The sequence below is a fragment of the Schistocerca cancellata genome, chromosome 9, assembly GCF_023864275.1.
Source record: "Schistocerca cancellata isolate TAMUIC-IGC-003103 chromosome 9, iqSchCanc2.1, whole genome shotgun sequence".
Classification (NCBI taxonomy): domain Eukaryota; kingdom Metazoa; phylum Arthropoda; class Insecta; order Orthoptera; family Acrididae; genus Schistocerca; species Schistocerca cancellata.
Window position 1 is genome coordinate 69,089,304 of NC_064634.1, and position 18,356 is coordinate 69,107,659.

At 48.7% G+C, this 18,356-nt stretch overlaps 1 protein-coding gene across 1 annotated transcript in view; it reads right to left on the reverse strand.

Annotated features, from left to right (window-relative positions):
- The window catches only part of LOC126101186 (cytochrome P450 6j1-like), a 136,707-nt gene extending 133,313 nt beyond the window's left edge, over positions 1 to 3,394 (reverse strand). Inside the window, exon 1 of the mRNA XM_049911883.1 lies at positions 3,006 to 3,394. Within this exon, the coding sequence (XP_049767840.1) occupies positions 3,006 to 3,394 (389 nt within the window). The remainder of the gene's footprint in view (positions 1 to 3,005) is intronic.
- Positions 3,395 to 18,356: the final 14,962 nt, after the last annotated feature.

Genomic DNA, 18,356 nt, shown 5'->3' on the forward strand with positions numbered 1-18,356 from the left:
GGAACCGCGCGACGGCTGCGGTCGCAGGTTCGAATCCTGCCTCGGGCATGGATGTGTGTTAGTTAGGTTTAAGTAGTTCTAATTTCTGGGGGACTTATGACCACAGATGTTGAGTCCCATAGTGCTCAGAGCGATTTGAACCATTAAAGTCCGCCCGCTTAGCTGGGTGGTAACGTGCTGGCCTTCCATGTAAGGGGGCCTGGGTTCGATTCCCGGCCGGGTTGGAGATTTTCTCTGCTCGGGGCTGGGTATTGTATTAAGTCCGCAGCTCGTGGTCGTGCGGTAGCGTTCTCGCTTCCCGCGCCCGGGTTCCCGGGTTCGATTCTCGGCGGGGTCAGGGATTTTCTCTGCCTCGTGATGACTGGGTGTTGTGTGATGTCCTTAGGTTAGATAGGTTTAAGTAGTTCTAAGTTCTAGGGGACTGATGACCATAGATGTTAAGTCCCATAGTGCTCAGAGCCATTTGAACCATTTTTTAATAGCCGGCACGGTAGCTCAGCGTGTTCGGTCAGAGGGTTACGTGCCCTCTGTAATAAAAAAACTGAGTCAATCGATCAACGACGAACATAAATGGATGTCTTACGACGTCCGTCCCGAGCAGATGCAACGAACACAAGCGACCAAAAAAAAAAAAAAGGTTGGTAGAGCATTTGCCCGCGAAAGGCAAAGGTCCCGAGTTCGAGTCTCGGTCGGGCACACAGTTTTAATCTGCCAGGAAGTTTCAATAATAGGTGTTGTTCACGAAGCAATTGATTACGAGTAAGCAGAGATACACATATGGCCACCCGCCAATTTTTTTCTGATTTTGGCTTAGAGCATGCGGTGCCGATTTTTTGATCTTCCTCGTCGCCTGAATATGTCGCACGAAGGTGAAATTGTCACAGTTCATCACATATGCCACTTCTCGAGTACACTGACGTGGATAATTGTGGACTAAGGCGATGAAACGACCTTCATCAAACACCCAAGGGCTTCCTGAATGTGTAGAGTTACTAAAGTCAAAACGAACCTCCTTAAAACGAGAAAATCATTTTCTTTCCACGTACTGTCCAATGGCGTTATCCCCACACACGTCGAAAATGTGTCTGGCTGTCTCCATTGCTGTCGCCGAAGAAGATGTCGGAAATGTTCCGATTTATCCACTTGGCATACTACACTCCTGGAAATTGAAATAAGAACACCGTGAATTCATTGTCCCAGGAAGGGGAAACTTTATTGACACATTCCTGGGGTCAGATACATCACATGATCACACTGACAGAACCACAGGCACATAGACACAGGCAACAGAGCATGCACGATGTCGGCACTAGTACAGTGTATATCCACCTTTCGCAGCAATGCAGGCTGCTATTCTCCCATGGAGACGATCGTAGAGATGCTGGATGTAGTCCTGTGGAACGGCTTGCCATGCCATTTCCACCTGGCGCCTCAGTTGGACCAGCGTTCGTGCTGGACGTGCAGACCGCGTGAGACGACACTTCATCCAGTCCCAAACATGCTCAATGGGGGACAGATCCGGAGATCTTGCTGGCCAGTGTAGTTGACTTACACCTTCTAGAGCACGTTGGGTGGCACGGGATACACGCGGACGTCCATTGTCCTGTTGGAACAGCAAGTTTCCTTGCCGGTCTAGGAATGGTAGAACGATGGGTTCGATGACGGTTTGGATGTACCGTGCACTATTCAGTGTCCCCTCGACGATCACCAGTGGTGTACGGCCAGTGTAGGAGATCGCTCCCCACACCATGATGCCGGGTGTTGGCCCTGTGTGCCTCGGTCGTATGCAGTCCTGATTGTGGCGCTCACCTGCACGGCGCCAAACACGCATACGACCATCATTGGCACCAAGGCAGAAGCGACTCTCATCGCTGAAAACGACACGTCTCCATTCGTCCCTCCATTCACGCCTGTCGCGACACCACTGGAGGCGGGCTGCACGATGTTGGGGCGTGAGCGGAAGACGGCCTAACGGTGTGCGGGACCGTAGCCCAGCTTCATGGAGACGGTTGGAAATGGTCCTCGCCGATACCCCAGGAGCAACAGTGTCCCTAATTTGCTGGGAAGTGGCGGTGCGGTCCCCTACGGCACTGCGTAGGATCCTACGGTCTTGGCGTGCATCCGTGCGTCGCTGCGGTCCGGTCCCAGGTCGACGGGCACGTGCACCTTCCGCCGACGACTGGCGACAACATCGATGTACTGTGGAGACCTGACGCCCCACGTGTTGAGCAATTCGGCGGTACGTCCACCCGGCCTCCCTCATGCCCACTATACGCCCTCGCTCAAAGTCCGTCAACTGCACATACGGTTCACGTCCACGCTGTCGCGGCATGCTACCAGTGTTAAAGACTGCGATGGAGCTCCGTATGCCACGGCAAACTGGCTGACACTGACGGCGGCGGTGCACAAATGCTGCGCAGCTAGCGCCATTCGACGGCCAACACCGCGGTTCCTGGTGTGTCCGCTGTGCCGTGCGTGTGATCACTGCTTGTACAACCCTCTCGCAGTGTCCGGAGCAAGTATGGTGGGTCTGACACACCGGTGTCAATGTGTTCTTTTTTCCATTTCCAGAAGTGTATTTTGGCGTATAATCTGAATGTGAAGAAAAAATGGGCTGTATACCGTTTGAAAACACCAAGTTGACCCCACCCATGCTGGAGGGGCGGTTATGAAGTGGTTGGTTGTAGCACAGACACATGTCTTTAATGAGTATTAGCTTTACATCTAGAATGTTTCTTCAAACCATCTGTCGTTTTCGAGATTTTGGGTTGTCTCAAGTTAAAACAAACGCCCTGTAAGCATTTATGACGAAAATAAATAATCTTTCCTAATTTTAGATTACCAATATACACGTGTAAGTCTTCCATTTAGAGTACTCAAGTAGACTGTAATTTTTCCATTTAAAGTATGCTTATAAATAAATAGCATTCTGGGCAAAACTTTTGTCCGGCATCGTTTTGATGCTGTGACTTGTGTAAACTAACTGAAATAATTGTACTTCTTACCTTGGACCGTTGACAGCGAAGATTGACCGCCCGCCCACGGAGTCGTCAGTTTCCGGTATGGTAAAATTCAGCCGGTAGAAGGAGGAAAAATCTGAGGCCAAGACACGGCCCACGAGCTCGGGGTTCTTGACCATCAGGAGCGGCTGATCGAAGGCGAACATTCCCATGAAGGGCTGGTCCCCTGCCCGCAGGTAGCACTCGTATATGGGCTCCCCCATGTGCTGGCGGCCCGTCACGACGCCGCCCATGTTGCCGACGACCAGCGTCGGCTTCACGTAGGGCACCCCGAGCTTCCTCCAGAGGGAGTAGTGGCGCGTCGTGTACCAGTAGAGCAGCGGCAGCAGCACCAGCAGGCCGTCCAGCACCCAGCTCCCAGTCACCAGCGCCATGGCTGTCCCGCGGTCCGGCTGCTGCTGCAGACAAGAGAACGCACACAGTCAGCGCTGTAGGCCGTTACGATGTACAAACCCTCCCCTCCCCTCCCCACCCACCCTTCAGGTTGTTGACCACTCCGCTTCTGTAGATACGCCGGCATGCTTTGACACAATAGCGTGTATAGGCAAAGAGCAAAACGTACACTACTGGCCATTAAAAATTGCTACACCAAGAAGAAATACAGATGATAAACGGGTATTCATTGGACAAATATTATACTAGAACTGACATGTGATAACATTTTCACGCAATTTGGATACATAGATGCTGAGAAATAAGTACCCAGAACAACCACCTATGGCTGTAATAACGGCCTTGATACGCCTGGGCGTTCACTCAAATAGAGCTTGGATAGCGTGTACAGGTACAGCTGCCCATGCAGCTTCAACACGATACCACAGTTCATCAATAGTAGTGACTGGCGTATTGTGACGAGCCAGTTGCTCGGCCACCATTGACCAGACGAATTAGTCAGAGATCAGGAGAATGTGCTGGCCAGGGCAAAGTCGAACATTTTCTGTATCCAGAAAGGCCCGTACAGGACCTGCAACATGCGGTCGTGCATTATCCTGCTGAAATGTAGGCTTTCGCAGGGATCGGAAGGGTAGAGCCACGGGTCGTAACACATCTGAAATGTAACGTCCACTGTTCAAAGTGCCGTCAATGCGAACAAGAGGTGACAGAGACGTGTAACCAATGGCACACCATACCATCACGCCGGATAATACGCCAGTACGGCGATGACGAATACAGCTTCCAATGTGCGTTCACCGCGATGTCGCCAAACACGGATGCGACCATCACGATGCTGTAAAAAGAATCTGGATTCATCCGAAAAATTGTCGTTTTGCCATTCGTGCACCCAGGTTCGTCGTTGAGTACACCATCGCAGGCGCTCCTGTATGTGATGCAGCGTCAAGGGTAACCGCAGCCATGGTCTCCGAGCTGATAGTCCATGCTGCTGCAAACATCGTCGAACTGTTCGTGCAGATGGTTGTTGTCTCGACTGCTAGTGATACTAGGCCGTTGGGATCCAGCACTGCGTTCCGTAGTACCCTCCTGAACCCACCGATTCCATATTCTGCTAATAGTCATTGGATCTCGACCAACGCGAGCAGCAATGTCGCGATACGATAAACCGCAATCGCGATAGGCTACAATCCGACCTTTATCAAAGTCGGAAACGTGATGGTACGCATATCTCCTCCTTGCGTGAGGCATCACAACAACGTTTCACCAGGCAACGCCGGTCAACTGCTGTTTGTGTATGAGAAATCGGTTGGAAAGTTTCCTCATGTCAGCACGTTGTAGGTGTCGCCACCGGCGCCAACCTTGAGTGAATGCTCTGAAAAGCTAATCATTTGCATATCACAGCATCTTCTTCCTGACGGTTTAATTTCGCGTGTGTAGCACGTCATCTTCATGGTGTAGCAATTTTAATGGCCAGTAGTGTATAATCACCGTTACATCTCCATCTATATACACACTCCACAAGCCGCTGTACGGTGGATTTCGGAGGGTACCCTGCACCACTACTACTGCACTAAAGTGACCGTCTCGGAAATAGGCACCTCAAGGTCGTCTCACAGTCCTACATCATTGGCAATACACTGCAAAGTTGCATCGATCTTTACCTCAAGTGTCGCTTAGATTGACCACCCTCTGTAATGCTCGACCATCCCTGTCCATCACTGTATGAGATCTGTCGGGTCGTGGTTTAGCTGTGGCTGTTCCCCCGCGTTTACACTTCACAATTACATCACAAACAGTCGACTTGGGCGGCATCAGAAGGGCTGAAATGACCCTGTTTGGTTTGTTAATCAGGTGTCATCCAACGGCTGGCCCACATTCCAAGTCTCTGAGTTCTCTTGACAGCTCCACTCTGCTGCCACTGTTTCTTTACTATCAACAGAATACTTCCTACCTCCTTTCGTATTGGTAGACCCGCTTCTTGTGATATCTGGTGGTGAATTCGACGGTACACCGGAGGACCGGGATACTTTTGATCAGATAATGTGTGCGTACAGAACTTCACTTCTGGAAATGGAAAAAAGAACACATTGACACCGGTGTGTCAGACCCACCATACTTGCTCCGGACACTGCGAGAGGGCTGTACAAGCAACGATCACACGCACGGCACATCGGACACACCAGGAACCGCTGTGTTGGCCGTCGAATGGCGCTAGCTGCGCAGCATTTGTGCACCGCCGCCGTCAGTGTCAGCCAGTTTGCCGTGGCATACGGAGCTCCATCGCAGTCTTTAACACTGGTAGCATGCCGCGACAGCGTGGACGTGAACCGTATGTGCAGTTGACGGACTTTGAGCGAGGGCGTATAGTGGGCATGCGGGAGGCCGGGTGGACGTACCGCCGAATTGCTCAACACGTGGGGCGTGAGGTGTCCACAGTACATCGATGTTGTCGCCAGTGGTCGGCGGAAGGTGCACGTGCCCGTCGACCTGGGACCGGACCGCAGCGACGCACGGATGCACGCCAAGACCGTAGGATCCTACGCAGTGCCGTAGGGGACCGCACCGCCACTTCCCAGCAAATTAGGGACACTGTTGCTCCTGGGGTATCGGCGAGGACCATTCGCAACCGTCTCCACGAAGCTGGGCTACGGTCCCGCACACCGTTAGGCCGTCTTCCGCTCACGCCCCAACATCGTGCAGCCCGCCTCCAGTGGTGTCGCGACAGGCGTGAATGGAGGGACGAATGGAGACGTGTCGTCTTCAGCGATGAGAGTCGCTTCTGCCTTGGTGCCAATGATGGTCGTATGCGTGTTTGGCGCCGTGCAGGTGAGCGCCACAATCAGGACTGCATACGACCGAGGCACACAGGGCCAACACCCGGCATCATGGTGTGGGGAGCGATCTCCTACACTGGCCGTACACCACTGGTGATCGTCGAGGGAACACTGAATAGTGCACGGTACATCCAAACCGTCATCGAACCCATCGTTCTACCATTCCTAGACCGGCAAGGGAACTTGCTGTTCCAACAGGACAATGCACGTCCGCATGTATCCCGTGCCACCCAACGTGCTCTAGAAGGTGTACGTCAACTACCCTGGCCAGCAAGATCTCCGGATCTGTCCCCCATTGAGCATGTTTGGGACTGGATGAAGCGTCGGCTCACGCTGTCTGTACGTCCAGCACGAACGCTGGTCCAACTGAGGCGCCAGGTGGAAATGGCATGGCAAGCCGTTCCACAGGACTACATCCAGCATCTCTACGATCGTCTCCATGGGAGAATAGCAGCCTGCATTGCTGCGAAAGGTGAATATACACTGTACTAGTGCCGACATTGTGCATGCTCTGTTGCCTGTGTCTATGTGCCTGTGGTTCTGTCAGTGTGATCATGTGATGTATCTGACCCCAGGAATGTGTCAATAAAGTTTCCCCTTCCTGGGACAATGAATTCACGGTGTTCTTATTTCAATTTCCAGGAGTGTATTTAAAACGGAACGGCCGCGCGGGATTAGCCAAGCGGTCTAGGCGCTGCAGTCATAGACTGTGCGGCTGCTCCCGGCGGAGTTTCGAGTCCTCCCACGGGCACGGGTGTGTGTGTTTGGTTCAAATGGTTCAAATGGCTCTGAGCACTATGCGACTTAACTTCTGAGGGCATCAGTCGCCTAGAACTTAGAACTAATTAAGGACATCACACACATCCATGCCCGAGGCAGGGTTCGAACCTGCGACCGTAGCGGTCACTCGGTTCCAGACTGTAGCGCCTAGAACCGCACGGCCACTCCGGCCGGCGGTGTGTGTGTGTGTGCTTGTCCTTAGGCTGATTTAGGTTAAATAGTGTGTAAGCTTAGGCACTGATGACCTTAGCAGTTTAGTCCCATAAGATCTGACACACATTTGAACATTTGAAAACGGAACGACGACAAAAAACAAATCACAGGAAAGCGAGATGCCAGAAGGATATCCGTTAGAAGAATCCTCAGGATTCCACTCGCGAATGACGTAGCATACCAAAACCCTCGCTCTACCGGTACTTCGGAACCGCTGGACTGCTACGGTCGCAGGTTCGAATCCTGCCTCGGGCATGGGTGTGTGTGATGTCCTTAGGTTAGTTAGGTTTAAGTAGTTCTAAGTTCTAGGGGACTTATGCCCTAAGATGTTGAGTCCCATAGTGCTCAGAGCCATTTGAACCATCTACCGGTACTTGAATAGTGTTCGGTAGTCTGGCACCCATGCCTCAAAGGACTGATAGATGAAATAGAGAAGATCCAAAGAAGAGCAGCACGTTTCGTGACAGGTTCGTTTAGTATGCACGAAAGCGTCACAGAGATGCTCATCCAACTCTAGTGGAAGACGATACACGAGAAGCTTTGCGGATGACGCCGTCGTTAACTGTTAACATTTCGAGAGCGAACGTTTCTAGATGAGTCACTCACTGCATTTCTTCCTCCTATGTAAATACCGCGAAAAGACGATGAAAGTAAAAGTAGAGAGACAAGAGCTCTCACGTATGGTCACCAACAATGGGAAGTGGGGAGGTGATAGTGTTAGGCTAAGTACCCTTCGTCGTATGCCTTAAAGTTCCTAGCGGAGTTAGATGCAGTTTTAGTGAGCTGCTCGTCCGCTTATCGATATGATTAATCGCGTAAGGCCACAGTTCAAGGTCGGAACACAGTTGCGAATCACCAACCTGCAGTAAATATTAGTCTATGTTAGGTTGGTGCATACGTTCGTGGCATTTTTGTTTTGCATGTTGGTATTTCGTTTGGTGTGTGTTTATTTATTGATTCCCATTCTTTATTTGTAGTTTAATGTTCCCATTTGAGTACCTATATTGTCATTTTGCCATTTGGAGATAGTGTGTGGAGCCGTGGACGTAGAAAATGGAGTGCCAAGTGTCGGAATATTTCCGAGACATTCCTCTGATTGAAATCGGTAGAGGGGTAACAGCAGCAGAAGCAACAAGCAGTATTTGCGCCGTATATGGTGATAATGCCACTGCACAGAACACGGCAAGGAAATGGATCTCTCGTTTTAAGGAGGATCGTTTGACAGTAGTGACTCTGCACGTTCAGGAAGACCCTCAGGGCTTGATAAAGATCGCTAGACGCATTAGTCCGCAATGATTCACGTCAGTGTACTTCAGGTCTGGCAGATGTGTCGAACTGTGATCGTACCACCGTCGTGCGACATTTGCATGCGATGAGGAGGTTTCAAAAAACTGGAGTGTGGTTACTGCATGCTCTAAGGGAAAATCACGAAAAACGGTGGGTGGCCATATGTGTGTTCCTGATTGTTCATCATCAATTGGTTTGTGAACAACACCGACCATTCCTATCCTGTATCGTTACTGGTGACGGGAAATGGTGTCTTTATGCTAACATAATGGAAATAAAGGAATGACTGAGCCCAAACAAAGCAGCAACTCCCTGTACAAACATCAGAGGGCATCTGGTGAAACTGCGGCGGTGTGGTGTACTACGAAATACTTCCCCGAGGTGTAACCACCATCGCTGACATTTATTCTCAACAAGCGAGACGATTTTCAGACGTAATCCAAGAACAACGACCAGGAAGACTGCGTGAAGTTATGCTATTCTACGACAACGCCCGCCCGCATTCTGCTAGACTGATAAACACTACACACGAGATGCTTGGGAAGTCATTCCGCACCAGCCTTATTCACCTGATCTGGCGCCCTCAGATTTTCACCTTTTCCTCTCTCTATCGAACAGCACTCAAGGAACTTCCTTTCTGCATGAAAATGCCCTCCGAACCTGGCTCGACGACTTCTTCGCCTCAAGACCAGGTGATTTCTACAACAGCGGAATAGGAAAGATACCCCAGCATTGGTACACTGTTGTAAATAGTGAAGGAGAATATATTATTGATGACTAAAGTATCTGACACGTGTATCTGTTGTGTTTATTAAACTTATGGAGAAACGCTGACTGTGCGACTGGTCTCGGCGGAGGTTCGAGTTCTAAAAAAAAAATGGCTCTGAGCACTATGGGACTTAACATCTACGGTCATCAGTCCCCTAGAACTTAGAACTACTTAAACCTAACTAACCTAAGGACAGCACACAACACCCAGTCATCACGAAGCAGTGAAAATCCCTGACCCCGCCGGGAATCGAACCCGGGAACCCGGGCGCGGGAAGCGAGAACGCTACCGCACGACCACGAGCTGCGGACTTCGAGTCCTCCCTCGGGCATGGGTGTGTGTGTTTGTCCTTAGGGTAATTTAGGTTAAGTAGTGTGTAAGCTTAGGTACTGATGACCTTAGCAGATAAGTCCCATAAGATTTCACACACATTTGAACTTTTTTTTTGAAAAACGCTGCGAAGATATGCACCAACCCAATAATCCCTTAGAAGTGCGCAGTGTCTCACTTTATGGATTGGATTGGATTCGATTGTTTTGAGGGAAGAGTCCAAACAGCGAGGTCATCGGTCTCATTGGATTAGGGAAGGACGGGGAAGGAAGTAGGCCGTGTCCTTTCAAAGGAACCATCCCGGCATTTGCCTGGAGCGATTTAGGGAAATCACGGAAAACCTAAATCAGGATGGCCGGACGCGGGATTGAACCGTCGTCCTCCCAATTCTCACTTTATATCGTGCTGCTGTGTCTTCACATACCGATTAAGCTTGCGCACTGGTAAGACGCTGAACACGTCCGTGATTTTCCTAAATTCCTTAAGGCGAATGCTTGCTGGGTTGCGCCCATTGAAAGTGCATGCTGGATTTTTTTCCCATCCTTCCCGAATCCGACCTTCATCTCGAATGACCCCAATGTCGACGGCACGTTGAAGTTTAATCTTCCGCCCTTTCTCATGTACGTAGCTTCTTATGTAGGAAGCTACCAACTCCTGTCCTTAGGGGGCATACAATGTTAAGGAGAAAATTGCACCATAGAAATGAGTGAAAGTAGAGTACCATAACCGGCAACAGATACCACAACAAAAGGGAATGGGAGAGGCTCGTTTTCTGAGATAGTGGCGCAGATTTAACGTCAGTATTGACTTAACATCAGTATTGGAAGTACGTGAAGTGAAGTGAAGAACATCGTGCGGGCAACAGTTGTTCAATCTGAAATTTCTTGTCTAGCAGACTTTACTGGTGAAGACTTTAGAGCTCACAGTGACGTGACAAATTACCTGGAGAGAAAATGCCCAGATTTTTTTGCATACATATACCGACGGATGTAAAACAAATGAGGGAGTTGGTTGTGCATATTATTGCTTTAGGTTATAGATAGCTAAACAGTTTTTATTGGCAGCATTTAGTAGTATTTATTCACTAGAAGTAACAGCAATTAAAAACAATTGTTAAGTTTGAAACTGGAAAAGTGAACGGAATACTAAATCCGACTGACTCCAAAAGTGCTTTTGAGCAGTTGGAACGTCGAAAGTGGAAGCTTGGTAACAGCTATGTTTTTGATGTGGTACCATTAATAACAAAGGCCAACAAAGAAAATAAATCTGTTCATCTAATGTGGGTAAAGGGACACTCAGGTATCCGGCATAACGAAATAGTAGATACTCTTGCTAAAAAAAAAGCTATAAAAGAAGGGGACCCGCTGTTTATAAAGCTTCCACACTGTGACTTTCTATATGTGTCAAAGAAAGAGGCATACGAGCAATGGGAGGCCCAGTGGCAGACATTGGAGCAGAAAAATGGTTTTTCGTTCGCTTCAATACAGCGTACTATACTAACGAAACCGTGGAACGCTAAAAAAAATCTCCCAAGAAGATATGTAACATTAGTTATCAGAATAAGGTTGGGACACGAATGTTTCCCTGTTAAAGTGACAGATTCTCCCACATGTAGTGAACATGCAGAAGACGAAGAAGATCATCATGTCATATTGGGATGTTACAAATATACACTCCTGGAAATGGAAAAAAGAACACACTGACACCGGTGTGTCAGACCCACCATACTTGCTCCGGACACTGCGAGAGAGCTGTACAAGCAATGATCACATGCACGGCACAGCGGACACACCAGGAACCGCGGTGTTGGCCGTCGAATGGCGCTAGCTGCGCAGCATTTGTGCACCGCCGCCGTCAGTGTCAGCCAGTTTGCCGTGGCATACGGAGCTCCATCGCAGTCTTTAACACTGGTAGCATGCCGCGACAGCGTGGACGTGAACCGTATGTGCAGTTGACGGACTTTGAGCGAGGGCGTATAGTGGGCATGCGGGAGGCCGGGTGGACGTACCGCCGAATTGCTCAACACGTGGGGCGTGAGGTCTCCACAGTACATCGATGTTGTCGCCAGTGGTCGGCGGAAGGTGCACGTGCCCGTCGACTTGGGACCGGACCGCAGCGACGCACGGATGCACGCCAAGACCGTAGGATCCTACGCAGTGCCGTAGGGGACCGCACCGCCACTTCCCAGCAAATTAGGGACACTGTTGCTCCTGGGGTATCGGCGAGGACCATTCGCAACCGTCTCCATGAAGCTGGGCTACGGTCCCGCACACCGTTAGGCCGTCTTCCGCTCACGCCCCAACATCGTGCAGCCCGCCTCCAGTGGTGTCGCGACAGGCGTGAATGGAGGGACGAATGGAGACGTGTCGTCTTCAGCGATGAGAGTCGCTTCTGCCTTGGTGCCAATGATGGTCGTATGCGTGTTTGGCGCCGTGCAGGTGAGCGCCACAATCAGGACTGCATACGACCGAGGCACACAGGGCCAACACCCGGCATCATGGTGTGGGGAGCGATCTCCTGCACTGGCCGTACACCACTGGTGATCGTCGAGGGGACACTGAATAGTGCACGGTACATCCCAACCGTCATCGAACCCATCGTTCTACCATTCCTAGACCGGCAAGGGAACTTGCTGTTCCAACAGGACAATGCACGTCCGCATGTATCCCGTGCCACCCAACGTGCTCTAGAAGGTGTAAGTCAACTACCCTGGCCAGCAAGATCTCCGGATCCGTCCCCCATTGAGCATGTTTGGGACTGGATGAAGCGTCGTCTCACGCGGTCTGCACGTCCAGCACGAACGCTGGTCCAACTGAGGCGCCAGGTGGAAATGGCATGGCAAGCCGTTCCACAGGACTACATCCAGCATCTCTATGATCGTCTCCATGGGAGAATAGGAGCCTGCATTGCTGCGAAAGGTGGATATACACTGTACTAGTGCCGACATTGTGCATGCTCTGTTGCCTGTGTCTATGTGCCTGTGGTTCTGTCAGTGTGATCATGTGATGTATCTGACCCCAGGAATGTGTCAATAAAGTTTCCCCTTCCTGGGACAATGAATTCACGGTGTTATTATTTCAATTTCCAGGAGTGTATATCAAATCAAAGAAACTGCGAGAAAAGCTTGTAAAAATGAAGATGCTCTAACAATACCACAACTTGCAAAGTAGGTTAGAAATCAGATTAATAATGTTGCTCACGCAGCATATGTTCGCTTTATCGGGCAACAACAAAGTTATTGACTGTTGATGTTATCGTCAGAATGGAAATAATGGAGTCACTGTAACAAAGTCATTAATTTTGGCACTTATCTTGAATGGATTCCCATGTAGATTTCGTCAAAGTTGTTATGGCTCATCTTGTTGAATCTAGGGTGATTCCACTTTGACTGCTAGAAGGTCCAGATCTGTATTTTAGCAATATTTGAAGACCTAACAAATGCGTTTTCCAGGAAATTCTTAATGATCAACAATCCGAGATCAGAACAGTGGTACGGTAGAAATAATTTTTGACTTGGTGTTCACGATCCACATTTTTATTAAACTTCTTGTAAATTCACATATACTTCTTCTTAATTGTCACATCATCAAGAAAACAGTTTTGTATCAATCTTCATGTATTTAATTTCCACTTTAACCAAACACAAGACTTGACTGTTCTTTTACAAAGCGAAATAACAACTTAACTTCTGCAAAGTGAAACAAAGACTGCTCTGTGCGCATTCGCACCAAAACGGTTACAAGTAAGTCAAAGGTTATGACAGTCTCAAAGAAATGAATACATACAAGTACCATATCACTGTAATACACTCCTGGAAATTGAAATAAGAACACCGTGAATTCATTGTCCCAGGAAGGGGAAACTTTATTGACACATTCCTGGGGTCAGATACATCACATGATCACACTGACAGAACGACAGGCACATAGACACAGGCAACAGAGCATGCACAATGTCGGCACTAGTAAAGTGTATATCCACCTTTCGCAGCAATGCAGGCTGCTATTCTCCCATGGAGACGATCGTAGAGATGCTGGATGTAGTCCTGTGGAACGGCTTGCCATGCCATTTCCACCTGGCGCCTCAGTTGGACCAGCGTTCGTGCTGGACGTGCAGACCGCGTGAGACGACGCTTCATCCAGTCCCAAACATGCTTAATGGGGGACAGATCCGGAGATCTTGCTGGCCAGGGTAGTTGACTTACACCTTCTAGAGCACGTTGGGTGGCACGGGATACATGCGGACGTGCATTGTCCTGTTGGAACAGCAAGTTCCCTTGCCGGTCTAGGAATGGTAGAACGATGGGTTCGATGACGGTTTGGATGTACCGTGCACTATTCAGTGTCCCTCGACGATCACCAGTGGTGTACGGCCAGTGTAGGAGATCGCTCCCCACACCATGATGCCGGGTGTTGGCCCTGTGTGCCTCGGTCGTATGCAGTCCTGATTGTGGCGCTCACCTGCACGGCGCCAAACACGCATACGACCATCATTGGCACCAAGGCAGAAGTGACTCTCATCGCTGAAGACGACACGTCTTTATTCGTCCCTCCATTCACGCCTGTCGCGACACCACTGAAGGCGGGCTGCACGATGTTGGGGCGTGAGCGGAAGACGGCCTAACGGTGTGCGGGACCGTAGCCCAGCTTCATGAAGACGGTTGCGAATGGTCCTCGCCGATACCCCAGGAGCAACAGTGTCCCTAATTTGCTGGGAAGTGGCGGTGCGGTCCCCTACGGCACTGCGTAGGATCCTACGGTCTTGGCGTGCATCCGTGCGTCGCTGCGGTCCGGTCCCAGGTCGACGGGCACGTGCACCTTCCGCCGACCACTGGCGACAACATCGATGTACTGTGGAGACCTCACGCCCCACGTGTTGAGCAATTCGGCGGTACGTCCACCCGGCCTCCCGCATGCCCACTATACGCCCTCGCTCAAAGTCCGTCAACTGCACATACGGTTCACGTCCACGCTGTCGCGGCATGCTACCAGTGTTAAAGACTGCGATGGAGCTCCGTATGCCACGGCAAACTGGCTGACACTGACGGCGGCGGTGCACAAATGCTGCGCAGCTAGCGCCATTCGACGGCCAACACCGCGGTTCCTGGTGTGTCCGCTGTGCCGTGCGTGTGATCATTGCTTGTACAGCCCTCTCGCAGTGTCCGGAGCAAGTATGGTGGGTCTGACACACCGGTGTCAATGTGTTCTTTTTTCCATTTCCAGGAGTGTATATCGATACATCGGAGTACCTATACATTAATAAAACCAAATGTGAATGATGTCACAAAAATATGTCTGTTACTTCGCAGAAAAGTAGTACGATATTACTGGTTGGAGTGCCGTAATGGTCACGTAAATAAAGAACCATTACAATGCCAACAAATATTGAAACACTGACGTGTGAGAACAACCTCAAAATTAAGAGTTCAGTAGTACGTTATGTACAAGAAGTAGATATAGAAAAAAAATGGTTCAAATGGCTCTGAGCACTATGCGACTTAACTGCTGAGGTCATCAGTCGCCTAGAACTTAGAACTAATTAAACCTAACTAACCTAAGGACATCACACACATCCATGCCCGAGGCAGGATTCGAACCTGCGACCGTAGCGGTCACGCGGTTCCAGACTGAAGCGCCTTTAACCGCACGGCCACACCGGCCGGCGAAGTAGATATAGATCTCGGACATATTAACTGCTGAATTTGTGATCTTTTTGTACAAAATAGTTGTGTTTTTGAAATTTAGTTGTTGTCACTAACATAAGCAGTTGTAAAGGCTGTACTGGTTGCTGTAAAAACCATTGAATTTAATTAATTAATCCTGGGAGGAAGGCTCTTGCAACGACAAACTTTAGAAGGAGTAGCTGAACACTAACTGAATGTTTTCCGTCTTTTTTCATGACAGAACCTGACGGTAATATTAAATACTAAACACTTTCATGATGTATGTTTGATAACGAACAGTTTCTCTGGTTCTTAGATAATAGTCATTTGACAACTAAAAACCGCTACCACAGATAAGATAAAATGCAACCTACGCAGATATCACTGATACAGATAAGGAAAAACCTTTTTTTTACTGTTTACTGTTTACATGTTATGGCCTGAAGAGGTTTTGCTAGCCTGGTCAAATATCGGGTTCCCGATGTTGTCGGTTGTTTTACACAAATGCTTTACACCATCAGTTGTTTTACAGCTGTTTGGAAATCAGCTCCTCTGGTTTCTAATTTAGTCAGCACCATTTCTGATCGATTAAAAATGCTGAGTATAAAGTTTCAACTTCTCCGTCACTGCACAAAAGTCGCTTCACGTAGATTAGCGGATTTTTTTTAAAAAAACAGGGAGTAACCTGAAAAATCGGTCACGAAACGGTTGTGCGTCTACATAAGGGCGAAAATCGACTGTGGAAGAGGAAATCCGGTACCTAGAACCGAAAGTCCATTATCGTTATTGTATTGTTTACATGTCTAACGAGAAGCGGTATAGGAACATCGTTTCATGATGTAGTATTCTGGGAACCCCACGTAAACATAGCGACAGAGCATCTGCTAAGGAAAGTGCTACGTCTTATATCACAAAGAATTTGTTATATTTAACAAGAAAATAAACATTTTTGTGTTTTGTGAAAATCGGTACATTTTAACAAAATGTTTTAGATAGAGTTGAATTTATTATCCTAATCTCAAATTTGCATAATAAATTTAATTTAATAGAGGGGAAAGACAAAACTGTCTTTTATCATTTAACCCTAAGCTGGCCATTAAGTATCACACGTTTTCTGACTTCAAGTGTTTTGTAAGAAAAGTATTAACTCATAAGAAACTTTGCGATTAGAATGCATAAAGAGACCACTTTGTGATGTATGTGAAACGAAAGTTGTGTGGTAAAATAAAACAGCAAGAAGTAGACAATTACAGAAGAAAGCCACAAAGGAACTAAAATGATCAGCTACCACAGGATATTGATTTATATCATTGGGACAAATGGGAAATTTGTGCTGAACTGGGCTTCGAACCTGGTCTGCTGCTTGCTAGGCAGTTGCGCAGACCAGTATGCCATCCAGACCCAGTGGTCACCACAATCACAGCACGGACTACCCTAGCACACTTCCAGTCAGACCCAACTTCTCGACTTATACCACACACTACTGATATAGTAATCCTGCTCATGAGTCTCTCTACACGCATCATCCCGCAATTACCGTAAGAGTTCTAGTCTGGAGTTCATCTGCACTGAGGGATGTTTGGCTGTAATCTCCTTAATTATGTGTGTAATGTCTGTTCTTTCAGACACGTTCGAATGAACAGACATCGCATACATATAATTACCAAGTAACCTCCAGGACGAGACATTTAGCTCCGTTTCACTGTAGCCCTTACTGTTGTTGAATCTGACGTCGCCGTTACAATGCGTTGCGCCAGTCCGGCGCGAACACTCACCGTTGTTGTCTACGAGTGGAGTCGGGGCTCTGAAGCGATGCACCACTGTGTCTCACGGATGCACAGCTCTCGTCTTATATACTGTAAGAGCGAGCGCGTGCAGATAGCCCAGTTCACCATGACGCATCAGTTGTCAGCTGTCCACTATCAGCGACGTTAAGTGGCTGGCGGCAGAGCTTGCGTACGTTCCACCACGTGTCGATAACAGGAAATCAGTCCCACGTGTTTTACTGTAACACAGCGCTCTAGCTATACCGCCAGAAGGTCCTCGAACTAATTTCGCGAGCTATTAAAGTCTGGAGGAATCTCGCAAGCGGTAGCTACTGTTTCCTTTGGTTATAAGAGTGCTGCAACGAAATTTGCTGATTTGAAAAGTCAATAAAACAATGCATGTATACCGTGTTAAATTATTATTTGGTGTTGAAATTTAATATGCAGTGTCCGCCCAGATACCTACGTGGTCTGCGCGACGGAATGCCGTGCAAAGGGGCCATGGTTCGATTCCCGGCTGGATCGGAGATTTTCTCCTCTCAGGGTCTGGGTGTTGTGTTGTCCTCATCATCATTTGATGCCCATCGACGAGCAAGTCGCCAACTTGCACCGGGCGACCAACCTACCCAACGGGCGGCCTTAACCACACGACATTTCATTTTTTCATAACAAGCAGTAATATCTGGCAAATGACGCCTCTTATTATCAAGATGGTGATTTCATTCTCCAAGGACTTTCATACGAAAGCGTGTGCGGTTGAAACTGGCGATGAATGGTTGTGTATGATACCTTTGCAACGTTTGCTTTTTCGGTCATATGACACCTGCCTGCGAGCAAATATCGCTGCTACATGCTGATAAGCATAGAGACTATCACACTCTGCGTTTGCTTTATCGTCTGTTCAATAACTGCACCTTCTCTTATTTGTCTTCACCTCTTATTCTACTATCTGAACAGCAGAAATACTCGTTGTCAACAAAGTAAAGTTCTCTCTGTAGCATAATAGTGTAGAACTACATCCATCTACATCCATACTCCGCAAGCCACCTGACGGTGTGTGGCGGAGGGTACCTTGAGTACCTCTATCGGTTCTCCCTTCTATTCCAGTCTCGTATTGTTCGTGGAAAGAAGGATTGTCGGTATGCCTCTGTGTGGGCTCTAATCTCTCTGATTTTATACTCATGGTCTCTTCGCGAGATATACGTAGGAGGGAGCAATATACAAAGTGTGACAAAGTCTGTGACACCCCACTCTGCATTGTTGAAACATTTATTCAAGATTGTGGACCCAAGACGGCGGCTG